This window comes from Chrysemys picta, chromosome 1, assembly GCF_011386835.1.
Source record: "Chrysemys picta bellii isolate R12L10 chromosome 1, ASM1138683v2, whole genome shotgun sequence".
Taxonomy (NCBI): Eukaryota; Metazoa; Chordata; order Testudines; family Emydidae; genus Chrysemys; species Chrysemys picta.
Genome location: NC_088791.1, coordinates 169065760 through 169088575, shown reverse-complemented (window position 1 = coordinate 169088575; position 22816 = coordinate 169065760). Strand labels below are relative to the sequence as shown.

General features: G+C 40.9%; 1 protein-coding gene across 20 annotated transcripts in view; it reads left to right on the top strand.

Annotated features, from left to right (window-relative positions):
* The window catches only part of POU2F1 (POU class 2 homeobox 1), a 190024-nt gene that overhangs the window by 119422 nt on the left and 47786 nt on the right, over positions 1-22816 (top strand). For all 20 annotated transcript variants that reach the window (XM_065575024.1, XM_065575008.1, XM_005283689.3 and 17 more), the window contains 2 exons: positions 1136-1315; positions 9838-9964. In XM_065575024.1, the coding sequence (XP_065431096.1) occupies positions 1136-1315; positions 9838-9964 (307 nt within the window). The remainder of the gene's footprint in view (positions 1-1135; positions 1316-9837; positions 9965-22816) is intronic.

The window sequence follows — 22816 nt, the reverse complement described above, 5'->3', positions numbered from 1 at the left end:
GCTTGTGAAATTGTTGCAGCCGCCAGAAGTGTTTAAAATGAATTAGAAGAACAAACTTGAGAGTGGATTGGTTTGGTTGGAGAGGTTATTTCCATTTCATCAGCTCTTCAGATTGAGGTTTTTGCCCGGAAATGGGGTATTAGGAGGTTATTCCATCAATGCATTGGGTCTCTGATTTAAATTGTTGGGTGATGTCACCTGCAAACTTGAATGGTGCCATGTCTAATTCAGTCCAGTTTGCTGCAGAATCCTCAAAGTAGAATAGCTGTGTAAATTATCCAGGCCCACATTTAATGGGTTTTGTTTAATTTAATTTGTATTTTACTATTTTAAAGTACATTTGCTTTCAACAACTACAAAAATTACGTGGTGGAAGAAAGTTATTAAAACCTATTCTAAATAAGTCATTTTTGCTTTGTCTGATGAATGTCTGTGGTACTGAGACATTCAAGACTCCAGGTTTGTGTAGATGGGGATTGTATTAAATGTGGACATCAGGATTCATTTATATGTAAAGGAGAGACTAGCCACCTGTTTCATAGAGATAATGTGTGTTTGGAAGATGAAGGGATGTAAACTTGCCAACTCTATTCTGTTTAAAAAAAAAAAAAAGGCAGATGGGAGGGGAGACTTGGAGTGAAACAAATGGAGCTCATATTCTTCACTTATATCTTAAGGCATAATGAAAATGATGGAATATGGCAGGGTTTCATGCTAATGTGAAGCAGCTGGGGTGTTATCAGTTCATTCAGTAGCCATAGCCAGCACTCCTGCTTTTCTTTCATCTGGCTAATCACTTGCTGTTCTGTTCGGTGTACATTTCCTTTCAAATCCTGTCAGGGCTGATTCTTTCTTTTTGCCTGCTAGTTAATTACCTTTTTGCATGAACCTTGGAGTAGAGCTGTGGAGAAGCTTGCGTGATTCCTCAGATTCTGATTGCAGCATAACACTTAAAGTTTCAATGCTTCTACCAAAATTGTGCTGTAGGTTGATTGCTATGTTATGTTGAGTAGCCAGTTGCCCTTACATAAGGTGCCTAGGTTGGCCAATGTCTGTTACCTGATTAATAGCTGGTAGTTTGTAATGGGAATGATTCTTTCTGCTGTTAATGACTGTTTGTTCTAATTTTTTCTAGCTCACGTTGACGCCAGCCCAGCAGCAGTTATTATTACAACAGGCACAGGCACAGTTGCTGGCGGCTGCAGTGCAGCATTCAGCCAGCCAGCAGCACAGCGCTGCAGGCGCCACCATCTCGGCCTCCGCTGCGACGCCGATGACGCAGATTCCTCTTTCTCAGCCAATACAGATTGCACAGGTGAGAACTGGGGCTTGTGTGGGTTGAGGGAAGCAGATTTAACCTGAAAAAAACACATCCACTTTTCTTCAAGTGGCTTCTATATATTTTCACTTGTGGGATCACAGGCACCTGTGCCGTAGGCTTCCAGAATCTTGTGTTGAGCAGTGTCCACTGGGATCACTCATTCCTCTCTTCTTCTCACCCCATCATGGAGGACTTCAGGGGATCTAAAAAGTGTGTCCCCAACTATCCCTCAGTTCTATTTCACTGCTTATGGTGCCACAAACTCCTGTCACACACCTTGTCCTCAACAGTTCGTTGTTTTTCACTTTCTTTCTTTTTGGGGCCTATTTTTGTTTGTAGTTAGTTAGTTTTTCTTAAGAAAGAGGGAAAAGAAACGATACCCATATGGAATGGGAATTGTAGGACCAACAAGAGCAGGAGGGTGGCCTTGTACCCCCACTGACCTGGAAGGCTCTTCATGCCAAGTCAACTATGTGCTGGACTTAACTCACCACACCGGCTGTGTGCTTCATGTCAGTGTCTCTAAGGTTCCTGGATCCATCCTGGTGCATCAGGTCCAGCATCAGAGATCCAGCACTCTTTGTCACTGGAGAACTGCTTGCCAAAATGATTCTGGTGTCTGGATCCATCCAGGTTGAAGTCTTGTACTGAGGGTCTGCCACCCTTACTTCTGAAGAACTCTTAACCAAAGTGGGTATGTGCCTGGCAGGAGTGACAGTGAAGCGGATCTGTCCAGGATGACATAGTCCACTGTGGAGGACCTGGCACCATTGATTCTGTGCTTAACATGTACAGCATGGAGGTCTCTAGATCCCTCCAGACATGAGTAACCAAATGTGGATCACAAGGTTCTCTAATGAAACCTGTTGCTGGCCTCATCTTCAACACGGAGGCCCAGTCTCTTGGAAATTATAGTTCCTAGCATGCAATATTCTATCTTGATCTGAGTAACTTGGCTGAATGGTATGCCGCGTCCTATAGTCTCCACACGCTGCACCGGCTGGTAGCACCACTTATTGTGCAGCTGTTTCTGAGCCCAGGTTTAAAAATTTTTGCAGACGTTTTCTTTGAAAATCTGTAGCTCCCCCATGCTTTGAAGCCAGGGCTTGAAATTTGGAAGTGGGGTCACAGATGTGTTTTTGTTTTTTAGTTTGTTTTTTGGGGGGAGGGGTTGCTGCCTCTGTGAAAATCTGTCAACATTTGGGCAAGTTATCAGTGTTTGAAAAATTGCAGTTCTCACAGGCTCAGTAAACTTTTTAGATTTTAGCAGTTCAGTTCCCCAGAGATTTCATCCACACTTGACATATGCCAGCCTGGGGCTGGGCAGGACTTTCTCTACAGCTCTGGGCTGCACTAGGCTATCTTAGGTCTAGTCTTGGTCACTGAAACTGACAGCCCAGAGACTTCTCTCCTATGTTTTCAATCACTCCCTGCTGACGATGGAGGAGGAAGCTGCCTGATTTGAATGCAGAGGGGAAAAGAGCCAGACCTGGGGGAGGATTGGAGGGAGTAATTTGGACAAAGAGCCTGATTGAGGTGGAAGGGGAAGATTGGGATTGGAGGCTTGCCAAGGGGTTTTGGGGAGAGAGACTGGGCCTGGGAGCCTGGTGTGGAGACTGGGCCTGTCTGCTGCAGGGATTGGGAGTGGCTGGGCATGGAGATTTAGACTGCAAATGAGCAGAGTGGGGGGAAACGAGATCTGCAAAAAGCTGGGGTGAATTGGAACTTAGTGGGCGAAGAGACTAAGACAAGGAGTTTGGCTGGGCAGATGGACAGGACACTAGCTAGGATGAGGAGTCTAGTGAGAAAATTAGGGATAGGGAATGTGGGGGAGGGGAGATTGGAGGACAAGTGGTGAAGACAAACAGATCAGGTGAGCCAGGAAGGAGAGGGTAGGAGATTGGGACTGATTAAGTAAGGAGACTGGGGAAAAAGAGCTGGGGGTTGGGTGGAACTGGGGATGGCTGAGTGAGGAGACTAGGAGTCCAGATAGGTCAGACTAGGACTTGATGGGCAAGGAGAACGCGATTGGGTTGAAAAACTTGAGGAGTGGATATTGGGACTGGCTAGATGAGAATAGGTCTGGGATGAAGAGACGGAACAGATACAGGTTGGAGGGGACTAGGTAGAAGAGGTCACACTTGGGGGCAATGGGCAGAAGAGTTTGTGCAAACTAGAGCATACTCCTCTCCCCACCGCAGAATGGGACCCAAAATTCCTGACACTCACCATTCCTCTGCCATCAGCAAATATCTGTGAAACCCACTGACAGTGTCCCCTCCTCTTTTAGTACTGGTTGACATAGGGGATGAGAACCTACTACTGCTATCAGTTAAACCATAATCTGAAGTGGCAAAGGTCTGTGCAATGGATCTAAATGTTGCAACCCTGCTGATGACCCATGTGGGTGTCAATGTGATGCCACATGATGGAATTTCTGGGGTTTTTTCAGTGAAAATTCAGGAACTTACATACAAAACTATGTTAAAAGAACATTATTAAGACTGCAAAAATAAACACTCAGAAATTAGGGGATGCCAGTATTAAGGTTTCCTTAGTGTGCATATGCATTATGATATAGTCTTTAATTACATGATTGCATACCACTTATTCTGCAGGACCCCTGTCTCATTCAGTGCACAGGATAGTACTGCTCTGGTTGCGTAATAAAGGTGTCTGCTGTCTGTAGGACCCCTGCTTCATTTGTTGCAGAAGCTGGAAGGTGGTGGATAGTGAATGAGGGAGGAGATTGCAGGAAAAGAAAGGACAATATTATGGTTAAGGAAGCTGAATGCTCCCCCTGCAGAACTGAATTCTAGAGTCTATCCTTGCCTCTGCCACAGAGTTCCTATGTGATTCTGGGCAAGTCACTTAAACCACATTTTTTGCAGGTGATCACTAACTGTTTCTCATTTTATGGGTGCTGAACTTGCGATCATGGGGACTGATTTATAGAAGTGCTGAGTACTCCCATTAACATCAGGTGCAACTCTGAACTGTGCTTTGAACATGTGAAGTGCTATATAATGCTAGGTACTCTGAAAAATTAGGTTCTAGGCATCTAAAATTGGGTACCAAAAATTGATGGGTACCTTTTTACCTTAATCTCTTTGTTCCTGAGTTCCCCATCTATAAATGTGGATACCACCACCACCTCATTTTACAGGGGTGCTATAAAAATTCAAGTTTGTGAAGTGCTTAAATGCTATAGTGATGAGCACAATACAATAGCCCCTGTAGAAATTAATTCTGTGTTTAGAGGAGGATTTGAATAGTGTGCAGTAAATAAGACCTTCAGCCACACACTGACCAAGGAGGAAACAAAATATTGACTAGCTGCTCATCAATCAAGCACGGTCCATCTTGTGCACTGAATAAGGCCGCAGTCCTATGGAAGAAGTAGTATATGATCATGCAAGTAAAGACTGTATCATAGTGCATATACACCAGGGGATTGAATTTGGATTGCACAGGCAATCTTAATTCTGGCATTTTCTGACTGTTGACTTTACAATTAATGTTCTTTTAACATAGATTTTTGGCATGTAATTATAAATTAACTGCATTCTGTCCTCTTTAAAAAATGTAGGTGTGACCCTTGGCTTCCTGGTAAGATGAAAGTGCAGCCCTGTGTTGGGCATAGTTGAGAGACTCTGTGGAAAACTTGTATCCTCTACAGTTGCAGATGGATGAGACCAGGCTCTCCATTCCATCTTGACACTGATCTGTAAACAGCACACAGGTTTGCTTATTTGCATTGCTATTGTAAACACAGAGTTGATTACCCAAATAGCCGACTGTTTGTTTTAATTGATGATTCTTGAATAATTGATTAACTGGCAGGTTTCTGCAGCAGGGGGATTACCGTATTTATTTTAATTAACTAATTGCACAAGCATGCCTTCTTTAATGTGCTCTGCAGTCAACACAAGCAATCTACTGCGGAGATGTGGGTAAGATTGTTGGCGCTACTGCTGAACTGATGCAAAAGTACCACTAACAATTGTACCAAGTTTTGAGTACCTAGATACTGGGCCTTTTATTTGTCTTCTGTTGGGATCTGTGGTGAACATTTGAATGAAATAAATGTCAAAGAGGGAGAGAGATATTTAGGTTAGTACATGGGTTATAAGTAAGAGTAATGGTATGGAGCTCAGAGAACTTTAGATGGAATAGCTTCATCCTGGCAAGATCTATGTAGTCATGGAATAATCTCCTAAAGGAAGTGATGGAAGTCGCATCAAATTTGACAAAATATCATAAATTGTATACTCTACAAACCATCGTGTTGGCTGGTTGGATAGACTAGATGACCTACTAAGTGTTTTTCCCATCTAATTTTTGTTGTTCTCGTGCTGATGTAATACAAGCTTGCCATAGAGAAAAATGAGACCTGAATAGGAAAACATGTTCAGTGGTTGTTTACTTAGTCATTAAAGTGAGAATTATAATAGTGCTATAATTACCTGAAAAATAAAACATATTTGCATTAGGAATAGACGTAAATGACAGAATTTGAATGAATCCGAGAGGCACATCTCTTCAGCAAGCTCTTCCAACCAGCATTACCAGCAACATAGCTAGGGTGAGGTTCCCAGTTCAAAGAAGGCTCAGCCAAGATGTTAGTTACCAAGAGGAGGATTGGGAGAATGGCACTGATTATATCAAGTTTCTACCTTCTCAGCTAAGATGACTCAAAGCAAGACTATTTCTCACCTATGCTCTCCTAACCCTCTGGTGGTTTGCAAGGTTACTGCCTGTCCTGGATTTATGATAGCTGGTTCATTATGCAGTTCCCATGATGTAGAGCTGCACCATAGTGGCTCCAATGGCATATGACAAAAGAAACTTGTCAAGTATTATAATAAATAAATCATCACTACTGTGTGTGTTTGAGCAGAGAGAGAAGAATAGAACAATACTACAAATCACATACTTCGTTGCAACTTCTGACATTGCTACATTGGCCACTGACATGATTTGTTTGGTGCAGTTTCCAGATTTTGTGCCAATTCAAATGTTACTATGTAACCTGATTTCCAAACAGTTAAATCCAAAAATACTGTTTTAATGCAACTTTAAGTTTGCACAATTAAGCATTCAAAAATGATGAAATGTGGAAATTACTATACTATTGAAAGGGCAACCTTAACTCTTCATCCTGGCATTATAATGCAGTCTTAAATTACCTGAGTTCACACTATAAAATAGTACATACATTTTCTGTCCCATCCTTAAATTCCTGTATGTCTGAGATAAATTTATAAATATTGTAAAGAGTTTAAATGCCAAGGATGGAGAGGAATTATTTAGAGTGAGACCTGGAACTAGCATGATAGATGAGGCTAGACTGGGAATGAGATTTAATTGTCAAAGGGAAAATTTATGCCAAATATCTCAAACTCTCTGACATAAAGTATATTTGGCTTTGGAAGCCCTGTTGTTTGGAACTTTTAAAGCTATATTGGAAAAATAGAGTATATGCTGTAGGGAACAATCCTGCACTTGCAGAGAAAGAGATTGCATGACTAACCGATCTTATCCAAGATCATAGCCAGCCAAAAAAAAGTAGGTGACTGCTATACACTCTGTGGGGAGGTGCAAAGAAGAGCAGTCACAGGCTCCCAAACATCCTAATATATTTTTTCATGAGATGAACATAGAAAATATAATTGGGTCCCATCTACAGTTGCAAAGCTAAACTCTGTTAATCCACGTTCCCAAAGTACAGTAGTCTAGTTGAAGGGGGTAGGGCAGTTTGGGAACAAGATGAGCTTGAGTCCTGTCTGGTTTACACTTGTGTATGAAAAGTAACTCCACTGACATCTGTAGAGTTACACTGGGGTAAAACTGGTGCGAGTTGAGAATCAGATCTGTAGTTTAAACACAGCTTACTCCAGTCTTCACTGAGACTGAAGAGTGTTTTAAGTTAACCATGTCAACAGGAGCTTCCATATTTTAACTGAGTCTCACCCTTGCTAGATTTCATAGCATAGGCAAGAAATAAATCCATATGTTTTCTTACCTCTCTGCCTCTTGGATTCAGTGCTGTCTGTCTTGTTCTCTTCCTTCCCACCCTTTCCTTAAATGTAATGCTCCCCACTTCTGAGATCTCTGTTCTTGGTTCTTCCCCAACTCCCCTGAGGTGGGCTATCTGTTCTCTTTTCTGGTGTTCCCTGCACTCCTTTGTCCACACCCCCTTCTCTAGATTCTCTCCCGCACCCCTAATTGAGGGTCCCATTTCTCTCTCAGTTCCCAGGACCTCCCATCCTTTGGTCTCTCTTGATTTCTATTTCCCCCGGAGTGTCTTTTCCCAAGAGTTTTTGGCTTCCTGCATTGCCCTGTAACTCTTCACCTCCTCCTTCCCCTGCATCTGCTCCTCACACCCAAGTGGTCTTGAGGCTCTCTCCATGGTGGTGATCTGTTCGGAAGTTGCTTATTCCTTTCTGTAACAGTAACCAATGGAGTCCTGGATACTGACCCCTGTCATGTGGCAAAGGTTTAACCTTATGTTATCCTGACCTATATCATGTGTCTGGGGCCAAGAAATAAAGATTTTTTTTTTTACCAGCACTCCTGGATATCATAGCCTCATTAAATGAGGATAGAAATAAATTGAATCTCTGGCAAAATTGGAGCAAGCAAACTTGGCAGAGAACCAGAGGAGGTGGTTGCAGTGCTTCCCATTTTCACCACTTGCTTTCAGGAAATTCTGGATCACAATTTAAATACTGCAGTAAAAGTCTACAGTTGTATAACAGGCATCATTTAGTCAGTGCCAACTAGTGTTTATCTACCTCACTGGTAAATTGCATACTTGCTGACTTACCAAGAACAAGTTGGCCAAATGATGGCTAGGATGTGTTTGTAATGTAGACTAGGAACTCATTTCCATGTGTGCACACGTATATAGCCTTATAAGTGCACAGTTGACAAAATATCTATAAGAACTCTTGTTCCTTCGTTCCCCAAATTGTGGTTGTAATTTGGTTTGATTTTGTTTTATTTTTAATTTAACAATTTTCAATTAATCTTATATGCTGGTATGGGCAAAGGGACAATAAGGCCTGGGCTACACTAGCGGGGGGGTTCAAACTAAGATACGCAACTTCAGCTACGCTATTTGCGTAGCTGAAGTCGAAGTATCTTCGTTCGACTTAACTGGCCATCCTCACAGCGGCGAGTCGATTGCCACGGCGCCCCCGTCAACTATGTTTACTCCTCCTGCCAAGGTGGAGTACGGGCATCGATTTGGGGATCGATTTATCGCGTCCAGACGAGATGCAATAAATCGATTCCCGATACATGGAACACTACCCGCCGATCCGGCAGGTAGTATAGACGTACCCTAAGAAGGCTGGCCAAGAAGTGGGAGGTTGCAGTTTTGGAACATGCTCACTTCCTGAGTTTTGCACACCCACACATTGCATGTATGTTTAAAGTGCATACTTCTCAGTGTAATGATAAAATTTATTTTGCATGCTCAATACTCAATTTTCAAATGTTCTTAACTTTATGGAATCAAAAGCAATTTGTTTTCAAATTCAGCAAAAGCACTAATCCTTAAAAGGCAGTCTAGTAATGATGAGATCAATAACAGAAATCATTTAGAAGGGCAGCAGTATGCCTCTTGGCTATCTGCATGCCAGGCTTCAACTTTCTAACTTCAGTTGCTTTTAGTGTATCACTGTTGAAATAAAAGAGAAAATAAAGCTAGATTTTTTTTAAAGCAGTTATATTGTATGTTTTCACACTCCAGCTCGAACAGGTCAAGAGATATTCCTCAAAAATTCCTGTTCAGGCAGAGACTAACCAGCAAAATCTTCACCCTGCAAAATGAATGAGTAAATGAAAACACAGGAATCATAATAGTTGAAAGTGTTTTTCTTGAGCCTTAACTACAGGTATGTCTATCATACCTGCTATAGTAACCTAAGCAATTTTGTTTTAAACTACTCAAATAGATTAGTCCACTTTATGGATTAACTCTGTCCAATATTTAACGATCAAAGTGCAAACTAACAAATTCTAGTTTTGTTTTCTTTTTGCCTTCCTGTAACTCAAAAAATAGCCATTCCAGATTTCTTAAAATTTGTGTTTAAAAAACTAAACAACCCCCTGCACCCCAGACTAGCCTAGTTCCCAGACTAAACCCTTATTTCATCTGTAAGTGATGGCAGATTCTGCCAACCTCAGAAAAGCAGAAGTTTGACAATGGAAGTGCTGACAGTCCCATAACCTTATATAAATGCTGCTAATTTTTTACAATGTTGGACGTCATTTACTGGGGCATTTAGTAAACTGTTGTGTGCAGTTCCAGGTATGCCAATGAGGCACTTGTAATGGTTACTCTGTTTTAGAAATGAAAGAAAAAACTAAGTTATTCAGTAGCAAGCATGCTGGTGCTAGATCCCCTTTTATCTCCCAGTGCTAGGAGAAAAGTCCTAGATATTTCAGATGTTTTAGGAGTTGTGACTGATGTGAATGATTAATGCACACCTCTTTATTTCATTAAGGATTTGCAGCACCTGCAGCAGCTCCAACAGCAGAATCTCAACCTGCAACAGTTTGTGTTGGTGCATCCAACAACCAACTTGCAGCCAGCACAGTTTATCATCTCACAAACGCCGCAGGGGCAGCAGGGTGAGTGTGACCTTTCTGGGAAAAATTCAGAGCTGGGTTCAGTAAGAATAGTCCCGAGGGTCCTTTTTGTGTCTTTCCCCCATTGTTGACATTCCTTCATGGAAATAGCAGTGTTGGGTTTAGGGAGAGTGTCACAGCGTGAGCTGGCAATTTTAAATAGGGTTACCATACGTCCCGGATTTTCCCGGACATGTCCGGCTTTTTGGTCCTCAAATCCCCGTCTGGGGGGAATTGCCAAAAAGCCGAACATGTCCGGGAAAATGCCGGCATCCCTGCCCCAGTCCCCTGCTTACCTGAGTGGCTCCGGCAGGCTGCGAGCTGCAGGCAGATTCCCTGCTGTGGCGGCTGCTGCTGCTCCCCCCTGACACCTCAGCTCTGTGTAGCTGAAGAGCTGAGCTGCCCGACTGCTACCGGCTTCACGGTTTGCCGGGCAGCCCCCAGACCTCCAGACCCTCTGCACCCCTGGCCGGGGGCTTCCCCAACGTAGCTGGAGCCCGGGAGGGGAAGCGCCCGGCCGGGGGCGCAGGGTCTGGAGGTCTGGGGGCTGCCCGGCAAACGGTGAAGCCGGTAGCGCTTGGGCAGCTCTTTCGCATGGCTGGGAGGGAGGAGGGGGAATGCGGGGCGCTCAGGGGAGGAGGCGGAGTTGGGGCGGGGACTTTGGGGGAAAGGGCGGAGTTGGGGCTGAGGCGGGGAAGGGGCGGGGCCAGGTCCCCGTGGAGTGTCCTCTTTTTTTAAAACTTTAAATATGGTAACCCTATTTTAAAGAATTTGAGGTTCAACCTGTGCTACATGTATCCTGCCTTCCCAGGTGAAAGGAATGAATCAAGGGGTCACATGATGGGAGTCATGTTACTAAAAGTTGGGGCTGTTGGGGAATATGAAAGCAGCCTGTGTTCAGTCAAAGAGTTCAAGGAGAGAGAGCCTGATGGGAAGAGGACAGGTGATGACTCCCCAGAGCTTGTAGGCAGAAGGCCTAGAGAGAGACTGGCAAGGATCGGGGCCTGTTGAGGGATAAGCCTCAGCTGAAACACCTACAAGAAGCAGGAGCCTGCTGGGTGAGAAGCCAGGCTATAAGGGCTGCAAAGGACTGCAAACTGGAGGCAGGGCTATAAGGAAGGGGAAGCTCTGCTAAAGGACTAGAAAGTCTTTTGAGCCTAGAAGGCGGGCTGTGTGGATACTGAAGCCCACTGTCGATTGAAAGAACTAATTGATCCTGAGGAAGAGGGCTGGAAGTTTGAATGTTGTTTTATGCTAATAAACCAAATCAGAAGCAGAGGTGTTTTGTGAAAACATCAGATGTAGTTTTTGTTTGCAAGACAGAAGGTAAATTGAGATAGTGGTAGAGCCTGAAGCTAGACTAGGTAAGACCTGCTACAGGGACACAGTTCAGAGAACATAGGGCACAGAATTTGAGTTACCTTAGAACTTCCAAAATTTGGTTCAAGGGAGCCTCAGAATCCAAATAATCTTTCTTTTAAAGGGAAAATATCCACAAAACCACGGCTTTTAGAGATTTTTTTTTTTTAATCAGTCACTGTTTATATATACAGTTTTCATGTGGCTTTTGATGCCTTCATAATAGCAATGAATAAATCTCTTTAAATGGTTCACAAACAAGGAATCTAATCAAATGTTATGTTGACTTTTAGAAATACGGGGAGAGTTTGAAATGAATTGTTTGCCACATGGAAAAGGATAAAACTGTTTAGAGAAATTTTCTTTTTATGTTTCTGAGGTGGAACTTCCATCAGAAAATAATTTGGTATTGTCTTTTCAAGAAAATCAAAATAAGTTTCTTCACAAGCCACTCATCTATAGTTAATGTTCTGTTTGTTATCTGTGACCCTGTAAATAAACACACACACATTTAAGTATTAACCTGCAGCCTAGACAACAGAACTGCTTCAGAAACACAGGATTTACATTTTCTCTTTAGATCTTCAGCCGTTAGTGTGACATAGTAAATAACTGAAATATTTGAACATGTCTACCACTGACTGCTCATGGAAATAAATTAAAGTAACATGCATGTCATAAATATACCCTTTATCTCATATTTTTGGGGTGGCTTTTGCAGGGTTTCAGGGTTAAGGCAGCAGTTTGCTCATCTCAAACACTTCCCCCCCCCCCAATTGTGAGGGAAGGCAGACTCAGAAACTGCCTTTTGCTAAGCTGGGTTTTTGCATTGTTCTAATCTTACTGCTCCATCAGGAAATTTCTTAACACAAAATTAGTTACTTCTGAGGTCATTAACACAGAGGTGATTCCGAGCTTTCTTTAAAGCAAGCTGAAAGCAACTTCAGTGGATAACCCTTCATCTGGAGTGTTACTTAGACAACACAGTGACAGGCATCTTAGACACAGTTTAGTGCAGTATGCAGAGATTCTGTCTCATAAAAAGCCAGTGGAATATTTCTGCTCTGAATGCTGAGGACTAATTACAGAAGCTGTCTTTAGTTTCTTCAGAGAAACCCCTATTGTGTTTTGTGTATATATATCCACCCCTTTAGTAATCACAGAATAACTTTCGATTTATGTAAAGCACTTTCTGTCCATGAGAAAATCGTGCTTTACAAGCTGTGTGTGTGTTTGTGTGTAAATAAAATACATCATTTAGCCACTATGAAGAAAAATATGGCAGCCATTCTGTGTTGTTGACACTACTTGCAATAGGTGAGAAAGTGAAAAATAACTTCTCCAAGCAAAGCTTACTGGGGAATCTGTACACCAAAGGTAACATGTTTACTCTTGAAAAAAGTGCAGTAGCATCATCAATGACCACAACTGGGTTATTGAGTCTATCTGTTCAAACTGAACTGCATGACTCAGTTTTGGAGAAACTCAGATTTATATTTTTAAGTTTTTTTTTTTACAAGATCTAGAGCCCAAACATTGTCTAATTTGTTTAGGCTTTGTATTTTTCAACTTCCCCAACATGCAGCAGATGAGAAATTTTCTATATAAAATCATCACCATGTATCTAGTATAATCAACAGATCAATTTCTGTCTGATTTCCGTTAATTGGGTGGTTTATATGAAACAAGTTGGCGGAGTTTTTTTCTCCTAGTAGACAGGTGAATACATCATAGTTGTATCCATTCTCAGAAGATGAGCCAAAGATTGAACGGAAATGGAAATTTGGAATACTCTTATCCATGGAGGTTATTTATCCAGATCTTTATTGAAGCACACTGGTAGGGCAATGTGATGGTATTTTGCACAGTCTTTGCACATTCTGTGACTCTTCTGTTAGTAATAGAAGATTTCCATCTTTGGAATTGTCAGTATGCTAGCTTTCACTATCACTAAAATTCTCTTTAAAAATAATAAAAAATTATATCTTCCATTGTGATGAGCTTTCATCCATTTTTTTATACAGAAAAGATTTGATTGCATGAAAGAGTCTCTCTAGGTTTATAGTAATAGTCTGAGCAGAATGGGGGATATTGTGCTGTCTTTCATCTAATGGAGTTTAGTGTAATCCAGCAAGCAAAGGTTGACAAGGCATGGGGAAATCAACACCACATAGAAGGCTAATTGCCTTTGGACAAAACTTGCATACTATTGTGATAAAGCATGGTTTTAATATCTATATAGGCAGATGATGGGGGCATGCAATTGTAAGCCTTAAATACACTATAACCAGGCTGATCTCCAGAAACCATCACTTATTGCCAAAGATTTCATTCATTACCTCCCAGCTGTTAATCTCTCTTTATAAAGTAATTGAGACCGTGATGGCAGGTCAACTCCAGTAACATCCTCTTTAAATATTCTAGACCCTTTCCCATTCTTTTACTGACCTGGAAGCAGTACAAAGGCTTCATTTGTAGCTCTGAAAAATTTTCTTTAGGACAATGGATAGAGGTTAAACATCCATCCATACTCATACTGGTGTATAAATTGGGGACCTTCAGTAACATCGGACATATTCTTTGCTTCAGTCTTCACGGCTGAGGATGTTAGGGAGATTCCCACCTGAGCCATCCTTTGTAGGTGATAAATCTGAGGAATTGTCACAGATTGAAGTGTCACTAGAGGAGGTTTTGGAATTAATTGATAAACTTAACAGTAACAAGTCACCGGGACCAGATGGCATTCACCCAAGAGTTCTGAAAGAACTCAAATGTGAAATTGCGGAACTATTAATATGGTTTGTAACCTGTCCTTTAAATCAGCTTCTGTACCCAATGACTGGAAGATAGCTAATGTAACGCCAATATTTAAAAAGGGCTCTAGAGGTGATCCCGGCAATTACAGACCAGTAAGTCTAACGTCAGTACCGGGCAAATTAGTTGAAACAATAGTAAAGAATAAAATTATCAGACACATAGAAGAACATAACTTGTTGGGCAAAAGTCAGCATGGTTTCTGTAAAGGGAAATCGTGTCTTACTAATCTATTAGAGTTCTTTGAAGGGGTCAACAAACATGTGGACAAGGGGGATCCAGTGAACATAGTGTACAATACTTAGATTTCCAGAAAGCCTTTGACAAGGTCCCTCACCAAAGGCTCTTCCGTAAATTAAGTTGTCATGGGATAATAGGGAAGATCCTTTCATGGACTGAGAATTGGTTAAAAGACGGGGAACAAAGGGTGGGAATAAATGGTACATTTTCAGAATGGAGAGGGGTAACTAGTGGTGTTCCCCACGGGTCAGTCCTAGGACCAATCCTTTTCAACTTATTCATAAATGATCTGGAAAAAGGGGTAAACAGTGAGGTAGCAAAGTTTGCAGATAATTCTAAAGTGCTCAAGATAGTTAAGACCAAAGCAGACTGTGAAGAACTTAAAAAGATCTCACAAAATTAAGTGATTGGGCAACAAAATGGCAAATGAAATTTAATGTGGATAAATGTAAAGTAATGCACATTGGAAAAAATAACCCCAACTATACATGCAATATGATGGGGGCTAATTTAGCTACAACTTATTGGGAAAGAGATCTTGGAGTCATCGTGGATAGTTCTCTGAAGACGTCCACGCAGTGTGCAGCGGCAGTCAAAAAAGCAAACAGGATTTTAGGAATCATTAAAAAAGGAATAGAGGAATAAGACGGAGAATATCTTATTGTCCTTATATAAATCCATGGTACACCCACATCTTGAATACTGCGTACAGATGTGGTCTCCTCATCTCAAAAAAGATATACTGGCATTAGAAAAAGTTCAGAAAAGGGCAACTAAAATGATTAGGGGTTTGAAACGTTTCCCATATGAGGAGAGATTAAAGAAGCTAGGACTTTTCAGTTTGGAAAAGAGGAGACTAAGGGGGGATATGATAAAGGTATATAAAGTCATTAGTGGCGTGGAGAAAGTGAATAAGGAAGTTATTTACTTGTTCCCATAATATAAGAACTAGGGGTCACCAAATGAAATTAATGGGCAGCATGTTTAAAACCAATAAAAGGAAGTTCTTCGTCACACAGCGCATAGTCAACCTGTGGAACTCCTTGCCTGAGGAGGTTGTGAAGGGTTTAAAAGAGAACTAGATAAATTAATAAAGGTTAAGTCCATTAATGGCTCTTAGCCAGGATGGGTAAGGAATGGTGTCCCTAGCCTCTGTTTGTCAGAGGGTGGAGATGGATGGCAGGAGAGAGATCACTTAATCATTACCTGTTAGGTTCACTCCCTCTGGGGCACCTGGTGTTGGCCACTGTTGGCAGACAGGATACTGGGCTGGATGGACATTTGGTATGACCCAGTATGGCCGTTCTTATGTTCTTATAGACTCATAGACTTTAAAGTCAGAAGGGACCATCTTGATCAGCTAGTCTGATCTGCAATTTCAGGTCACAGAACCTCACCCACCCTCTCCTGTAATAGACCCCTAGTCTCTGGTTGAGTTACTGAAGTCCTCAAATTGGAGTTTAAAGACTTCATGTTACAGAGAATCCACCATTTACACTAGTTTAAACCTGCAAGTCACCCAAGCACCGTGCTGCAGAGGAAGGCAAAAAAAACCCCAGGGTCTCTGCCAATCTGACCTGAGGGAAAATTCCTTCCCAACCCCAAATAGACCCTTCAGTTAGAACCCTGAGCATGTGGTCAAGAATTACCTGCCAGACACCTGGGAAAAAATTCTCTGTAGTAACTCCGATTCCTCCCCATCTAGTATCCCATCACCAGCCATTGGAGGTGTTTGCTGCTAGCTGTTGCAGATTGGCTATGTGCCATTGTTACATGAAGTGCTATAGAACATGTCAGCAATGGAAAAAGGCATTTTAAGCTGTCAGTTCATTTTGCTCAGCTGTGTCAGAGTTCTGATGGACAGCTACCCTTCTGAGAGCCTGCACCTGCAGAATGCCATGGGGCTCAGTCTTCTCATTTTACTATTATATATGTGAGCCTGCTGAAGGTGAATAAAAACTATAGAGTTCAGTGCCATCAATATGCAGATGAGGCTATCCAGATCTTTCACCTCACCAAACTCTTAATGCTTTTTATTTGCTGACACAGCAAATGAGTGGGAACCTGGATGAAAAGTAGTGTCTCAAGCTCATTACAAGTAAAATGAAGGAGGTGTTAAATGGAAAGAAATTGCTTAAATTTTGACCTCTCCTATCACTGAAGGCACCTATCTTCAAGCAGAGTGGATTGATTTAAATTAGAGCAATTTAAAATTATCAATTTCAGTCATGATTTAAATCAAGTGAGAAATCTTAATTTAAAGCATCACTTTTAATCTGTTTTGCATTTGTACTTTTTAGTTATTTTCCTAGAGAGGTTGACTTCTGATTGGATCCGTAACCATTAAAACATATTGGTTTTATACTAGATTTGGTGCTTCTTTTTGCTAACCAGGAGGATATGCTATAGCTATACACATTTAAGCAATTATATAGCTTAATTTTACATTTATTCAGATTCTTAATTTTTACCTTGTTTATTACATTAGAAAATGATCATTTATTTACTAGATTATTTTTTACTTGATTTGTGTCAAGCTCTAGTTAGATGAAAATTCAGATTCAATTAAAAATGCACAAAACTGGCATTTTAAAATTTGACTTTTATTAGCTAAATAAAACTCCCTTAAATGTACTGGATGCACAAGAAAAAAAGTATTAGTTCATCAAAACCTGATTTGCATTTAAAACTGATTTATTAAACAAAGGACTTATTTTTTTGTAGTTAGGAAGTTGAACGGATTACTTCTGGTCACCATGTTGTCAAGATTTTAGAACTAGTAGATCTCATTCTCTCATACCTACTTTTTAATTCATAGGTTGGAAGAGGAAAACAAACTTTTCTGCTTTTTCAACTGCCAATTTAATTTTGTATGAATTAGTCATTGAACTGAACTAGTTGAATAAATTGAAATAAAGAAAATAGTCTGTTCCTGCAGAAGAGGCTTCTGCTAGCAAAAGCTGGCTTAGTGCTTTAACTAACTAGTTCTAGGTGCTTAGCCAGTGACTAAGATGCCAAGACAGTGCATTCCAATCTCAAAAACTGAGAGGCCAAACGTGAACTCAACATCAGAGGACTTGATATGAAACTTACTTATTCCATAAATCCTGAATACCTTGATGTTGTTCTTGACCACATACACTTCTTTAGAGCTCACATCAAGAAAACTGAACCCAAGGTTAGCATACCAAACAACATTCTCAGCAAGTTGTTTATATAAAAGTGAGGTGCAAACATGTCCAATCTGATCCAACAGCACTGTCACTTTGCTGCTTCTCTGCTGAATATGCCTTTGCAATGTTGACAAGATCCCCCACGCAAGGAAGCTAGACCCTCTACTTGACATGGTCTGCTGCTATATTACAGGATGCCTTAAGCCTACTCACATCAACAGCCTCTACATCCTCATAGGTGTTGCTCCTCCTGATATATACACCAGGAAGTTACTACTAGTGTGGAGATCACAAGGTATTGCATAGATCCAAGACATACAGTGTATGATATAACACTGACTGAGTCAACTGAAGTCTTGGCAAAGTTTTCTTGCCACCATTAAATCACTAATATTGTCCCCCACAAAGGATCAGTTATGGCAAACGAGTAGAGAGTGACCCTGTAGCTTGTGAACTCTGGCTCTTGCCTGTTGAGCACATACCACCTGGTACACATCAACCCTGGACTATATGGTGTTGCCTCAATCGACTCTGCACTGGAGTTGGTTGGTGACACTGTGAACAAGTGGGGCTACACCACTGGCCCCAATACCTGTGATGGCAGCAGAGACCCTCAAAATGTGAAGTATCTCATGCAATGCCATGTGCTGGAGCATGACTGCTCTTCCAGTGACATGCTGGAGCACAATGGTCAGGCAATCACATATGCCCAGATGTAGCAGGAAGCAGTAGGAGAACACAAGAAGAAGAAGCCAGTGATCTCTATCAGTTCAGTAGTTTGACTTTCTTTAAAACTTGTTAGCAAAGATGCACTGCTTAATATTTTACTATAATGTAATAAATCATTTAAATAAGTTTAGGTCTTAACATAAGTTGTCATAATTTCAAAATCAATTTTACATAGGTTTATTTAAAAAATCTGTAGTTAATTTAAACAAAAATCTGATTTAAACAAACAAAAAAATTTTAGGTGCTTTTTTATCCCCCTGCCTCAAGTCTTCAAAGAGGTGCTCAGTGTTGGAGTCCTGTTGGAATCCTCACTGCTTCTAGGCATCCACATTGTATCAATGGCTAGAAATGCTGCCTTTCATCTTAGATTGGCAATGCAACTTCTCCCTTTGCATTGTATTTGGGTCTCCATCAGAAAGCAGTTCTTCATCTTTGGGCTGGACTGCTGCAACACGTTCTGCCAGGATCTAAAGGACACTTGTAAATTGGAAATGGTGCAGCATGTGATAGTTCGTCAATTCAGTGGAGCAGATTGATGGGAACACATCAGATCAGTACTCTGCTCCTCTATCTGGCTCCCAATACAGTCCTAGATATGGTGGTTCAAGGACCTGGTCCTAATCTTGATATACCTTAATGGAATAGGGAACCTAGTTAGAGCAAAGGCCACCACTTTCTTCACCCTGAAACATGACTACACTCAGCAGAGATGCTTCAGATAAGTGTCTAATGTATAAAGTGTACTACAGAACCTCTTTTCCCACCAGATATTTCCCAATTTTGTTGTGAATCAATCTCACAATGCTGTCTTGAAAGCTAACCTCTGGGATATGACCACTAGAAAATCTAGTGGCTTTACAGAGGAAGGGGGAGGGGATTTTTTCCTTTTTAGATGGAAAATATCCCTCTGTTACGAGATCAGATATGTGAATTATATGTATTAGACATCTGGGCTACCTTTTAAAAAATTACTCTATGAAAATCTACAGAAGAATGAGTTTAATTTTCCTGTGTTAATTTTAGAGAGTAACAACTGAGTTTCAGATTGTTCCTTGGGGATTGCTAGCTGGCAGGGAGAGTTTTTGCCTTGGGCTATTAATTCCCACTGGTCATTAACTGTTCCAGGAAATTTTGTGAGCTGAGGTAGCTACATTTGTTTTAATTCTTTTAAAATGAAAAGGAAGGATCTCTCGAACACCCTTACCTTCCCAAGCACATTTATTAGAGCACCATCTGAATTATGATTGGCATTGCTACTGTAATGGCAATCACACCATCATGCTCTTAACATCTGCGGTGAGAACTAATCAAAAACGGTTAGTGTTTCTAATCTTATGTTAGAGTTAGAGTATTCATTTTTAAGGGGAAAGCCTAATGATGTGTCTTTGAAAATCTTAATTTGCTCTTCTTATGGGAAGATTTTTTCCTACTTTTAAACTACCTAAAGCATACAGAAGAGTTTGAAATGCACAGGATCACAGCAGTTACATAAAGGGTGCATTTTGTTACATACATTATCTCCTAAAAGATTAAATAAATCATACAGTCAAATAAGCTGACTGAAAACTCGTGTGGATCCAAAAGACAAACCACCAACAAATAAATTTAAAATAACCCGATTCCCTGAAATTTCCAGAATGTAATGCTACTAGTAATATTTTGTACATAATTAAATGTCATTAGAGAATCTGAATGCTTGACAAACATCTGGTTTATTTTGGTTTCAACAAATGACACAAGGCTCTATACCCTTACAAATTCTTTAAAATGCAAACTGCAAGAAAAAACAAAAATAGTAGCAGAGGAACTGGCAGTCAAAAAGCAAAACATCTACAAAACTGTTTCCAGAAAGCCTGGTGTTTCACACACCTTAAGCCTTCCCAGAATGTCATCTCAAACAGATGGATTTTGCAGTGTGCCCTAAAGGTCAGTAAATGTATGCCATTTCAGACCAAAGTGGGAAATTAATTTCAGTGTTGAAAGGCCCTCCTGGAGAATGTCCTGCTAGCAGCTCACTCTTCGCATCAAAAGGGCTGAGCTCTTGAATCTATGCTGATTGCAAGTGAGGCAATATTTTGTAAAGAGAGGCCAATCTCACAAGCAGACATGTCCTAGTCTGTTTTGTCTTTACAGGTCAAGACAGAACTTTAAACGCCAGAAATCAACAGGCATTTAGTGCTGATCCTGCAGTGCTTGTATAGTTACTGTTCATGGCAAGATGCTCCACTTAACAAGTACAGTGTCACCTTCTGGTTCTGAATGGCTTTTAGGTATAGCTCTGTGCAGAATGTGTTGCAGTAATCTAATCTCAAGATAATAAAGGACTGGATTGATGGTAGTGAGGTTGATATCCGAAAGATGAGTTAGTTTCCTGACCATAGACTCTAACAAGACCCCCAGATTGCGAATTCATGACAACTGATTGAAAGATCCTCAGTCAAAGGGACAGATATAATCTTTTTCATACTCTTTGGTTGCTTCCCCCATCCTACCATTATTTCTTTAGTCTTATCCAGACACCTTCAACCAGCTTGCTCTCTCTCATTCTCCATCTCTACCAGAAACAAAGAAATGCTTGATCCCATCTTTTGGGTTGGATAAAATGAATATAGAAAGCTTAGGTGTACTCAGTATACTCAAAACATTCAGTTCATGCCTCCTCACTAACTCTTCTATCATATGCAGATAAGAACAAGATGAGGGAGAGAGTGGCATTGTGTTGAACCCCGCAGAAGATATATTGCCCAAAACCAGCCTTGTCTACGCTACAAAGATTTGGCAATGCAAGTTGTGTTGCCTGATTTTAGGAGGTTAATATTATTTTGGATAATATGGATTATAGGCTCACCAATTAATCTGATCAGAAGATAAGGTTCTTGTCCCAGAATTAGGCTACACACGGTTGGGAAGGACCCTCGGGATGTATGACAAGGACATGTATGACAAATATAGCCTTAAAGACTTCTATTAAGGTAAATGGAATAGTAATCAACTGGTAAAATAATCAGAGTTACAAAGGCAATAATATTGTTGTAGAAGTACATGTGATGATATGTACAATAAAGCTTTTGATTAATATGCTCACACCCTTGATAACTTGGTGGTAAGAGACAAAGGACCAGCCTGGCCTCTGGCATGCCAAAAGAGTTCAGGTCCAGGTTCCTCAATTCTTGAATGGGAGGTGCAGAGTTTAGGTGACGCTGAAGAGCTAAGAGCTAAAGAAGCTAACTTAGAGTTTTACTTAATTGTAAGTTTAAGTTAGTTATTTAAGAACTAACAGACTAATAGACTAGTAAACAAAGAACTAAGACCGAAGAAGCTTTGAAGCTCAGAAGCTTAGAAAACTGAAACCTTCTTCAGTTGGCATAGTGGGTCTTATAGACCTCAAGCACTTGAGCCCTCCTTCTGTGTCCATACTTAGTTGCCTCACCCACAAAATGTTAGGGTACACTTACTCCATAGGCTGGTACATTTGTACGTATTGATGACATATACATACATATTAATGACATTGGCTCATTCTCACATGTGTTATTTCTGTCCTAATAGGTTATTCTGGTTCTTTCCTTGTATACCTGTTAAGTTGAAAGAGGATATGAACTTAGTAAGCCCCCATGCCACCCTGCTTCAACTCATCCTATATCTATCTGTGTTAAAGGTCGCAGTTCTATATGGACCTTATGGTTTAGCTCATCACCACCTATTTAAGTGAAAGGTCCCAAACATATGTATACTAACTTTGCCTTAGATCAACATATAGGATGTGGCCTGTATATCCCTTGCATTACAGCCAAAACATACTCTAATATAAACCAATTATAATAAAACGAAAATCAAACCCATAAGAAAATAAGAAACCTATAAGAAAAGATATATAGGCAAGCAAGCAGGCTAGCTCTATAAGGCTACATATGCCAACGATCAAAAATCAGTATAATTACATTGCTTGTGTATGTTCACACAATGCTTTTCTGTCAGCAGAGTGCATCCAGGGTTGGTGCTCTAGCATTGACAGAGAGCAGTGCACTGTGGATAGCTATCCCACTGTACTACTCACCACCTTCTACAGCTAGAAGTTGTGGGAAGGCAGAATAGATTGCAGTGCATCATGGGTGCTGGCTCAACATCCCATGATGCAGTTTTTTCAGTCCCATCATTCCACAGGCTTCTGACTGCATTTCGCGGCATTTTTCAATTATCCCAGATTACTGTGCGCCTGCCATCTCTGTCTGGAAGGATGAATCCTGCACTGCTGTCTACTGTTGTGATCACTGTTATGAAGACATCATGGCTAGTCATGCAGTATATTATGAGCACCCAATCTGAACAGGAAGCAGAGGTGCCTGACCTTCTGTGTGCCATGGAAAAAAACAACACCAGATTACTTTTGGCATTCATGGAGCAGCTGAAAACAGTGGAACATCGCTTTTGGGCTCACAAAACAAGCGCTGAGTTGTGGGATCACACCATTATGCAGGTCCGGGATGATCAATGACTGCAGAACTTTTGGATACGGAAAGCCACCTTCCTGGGACTGTGT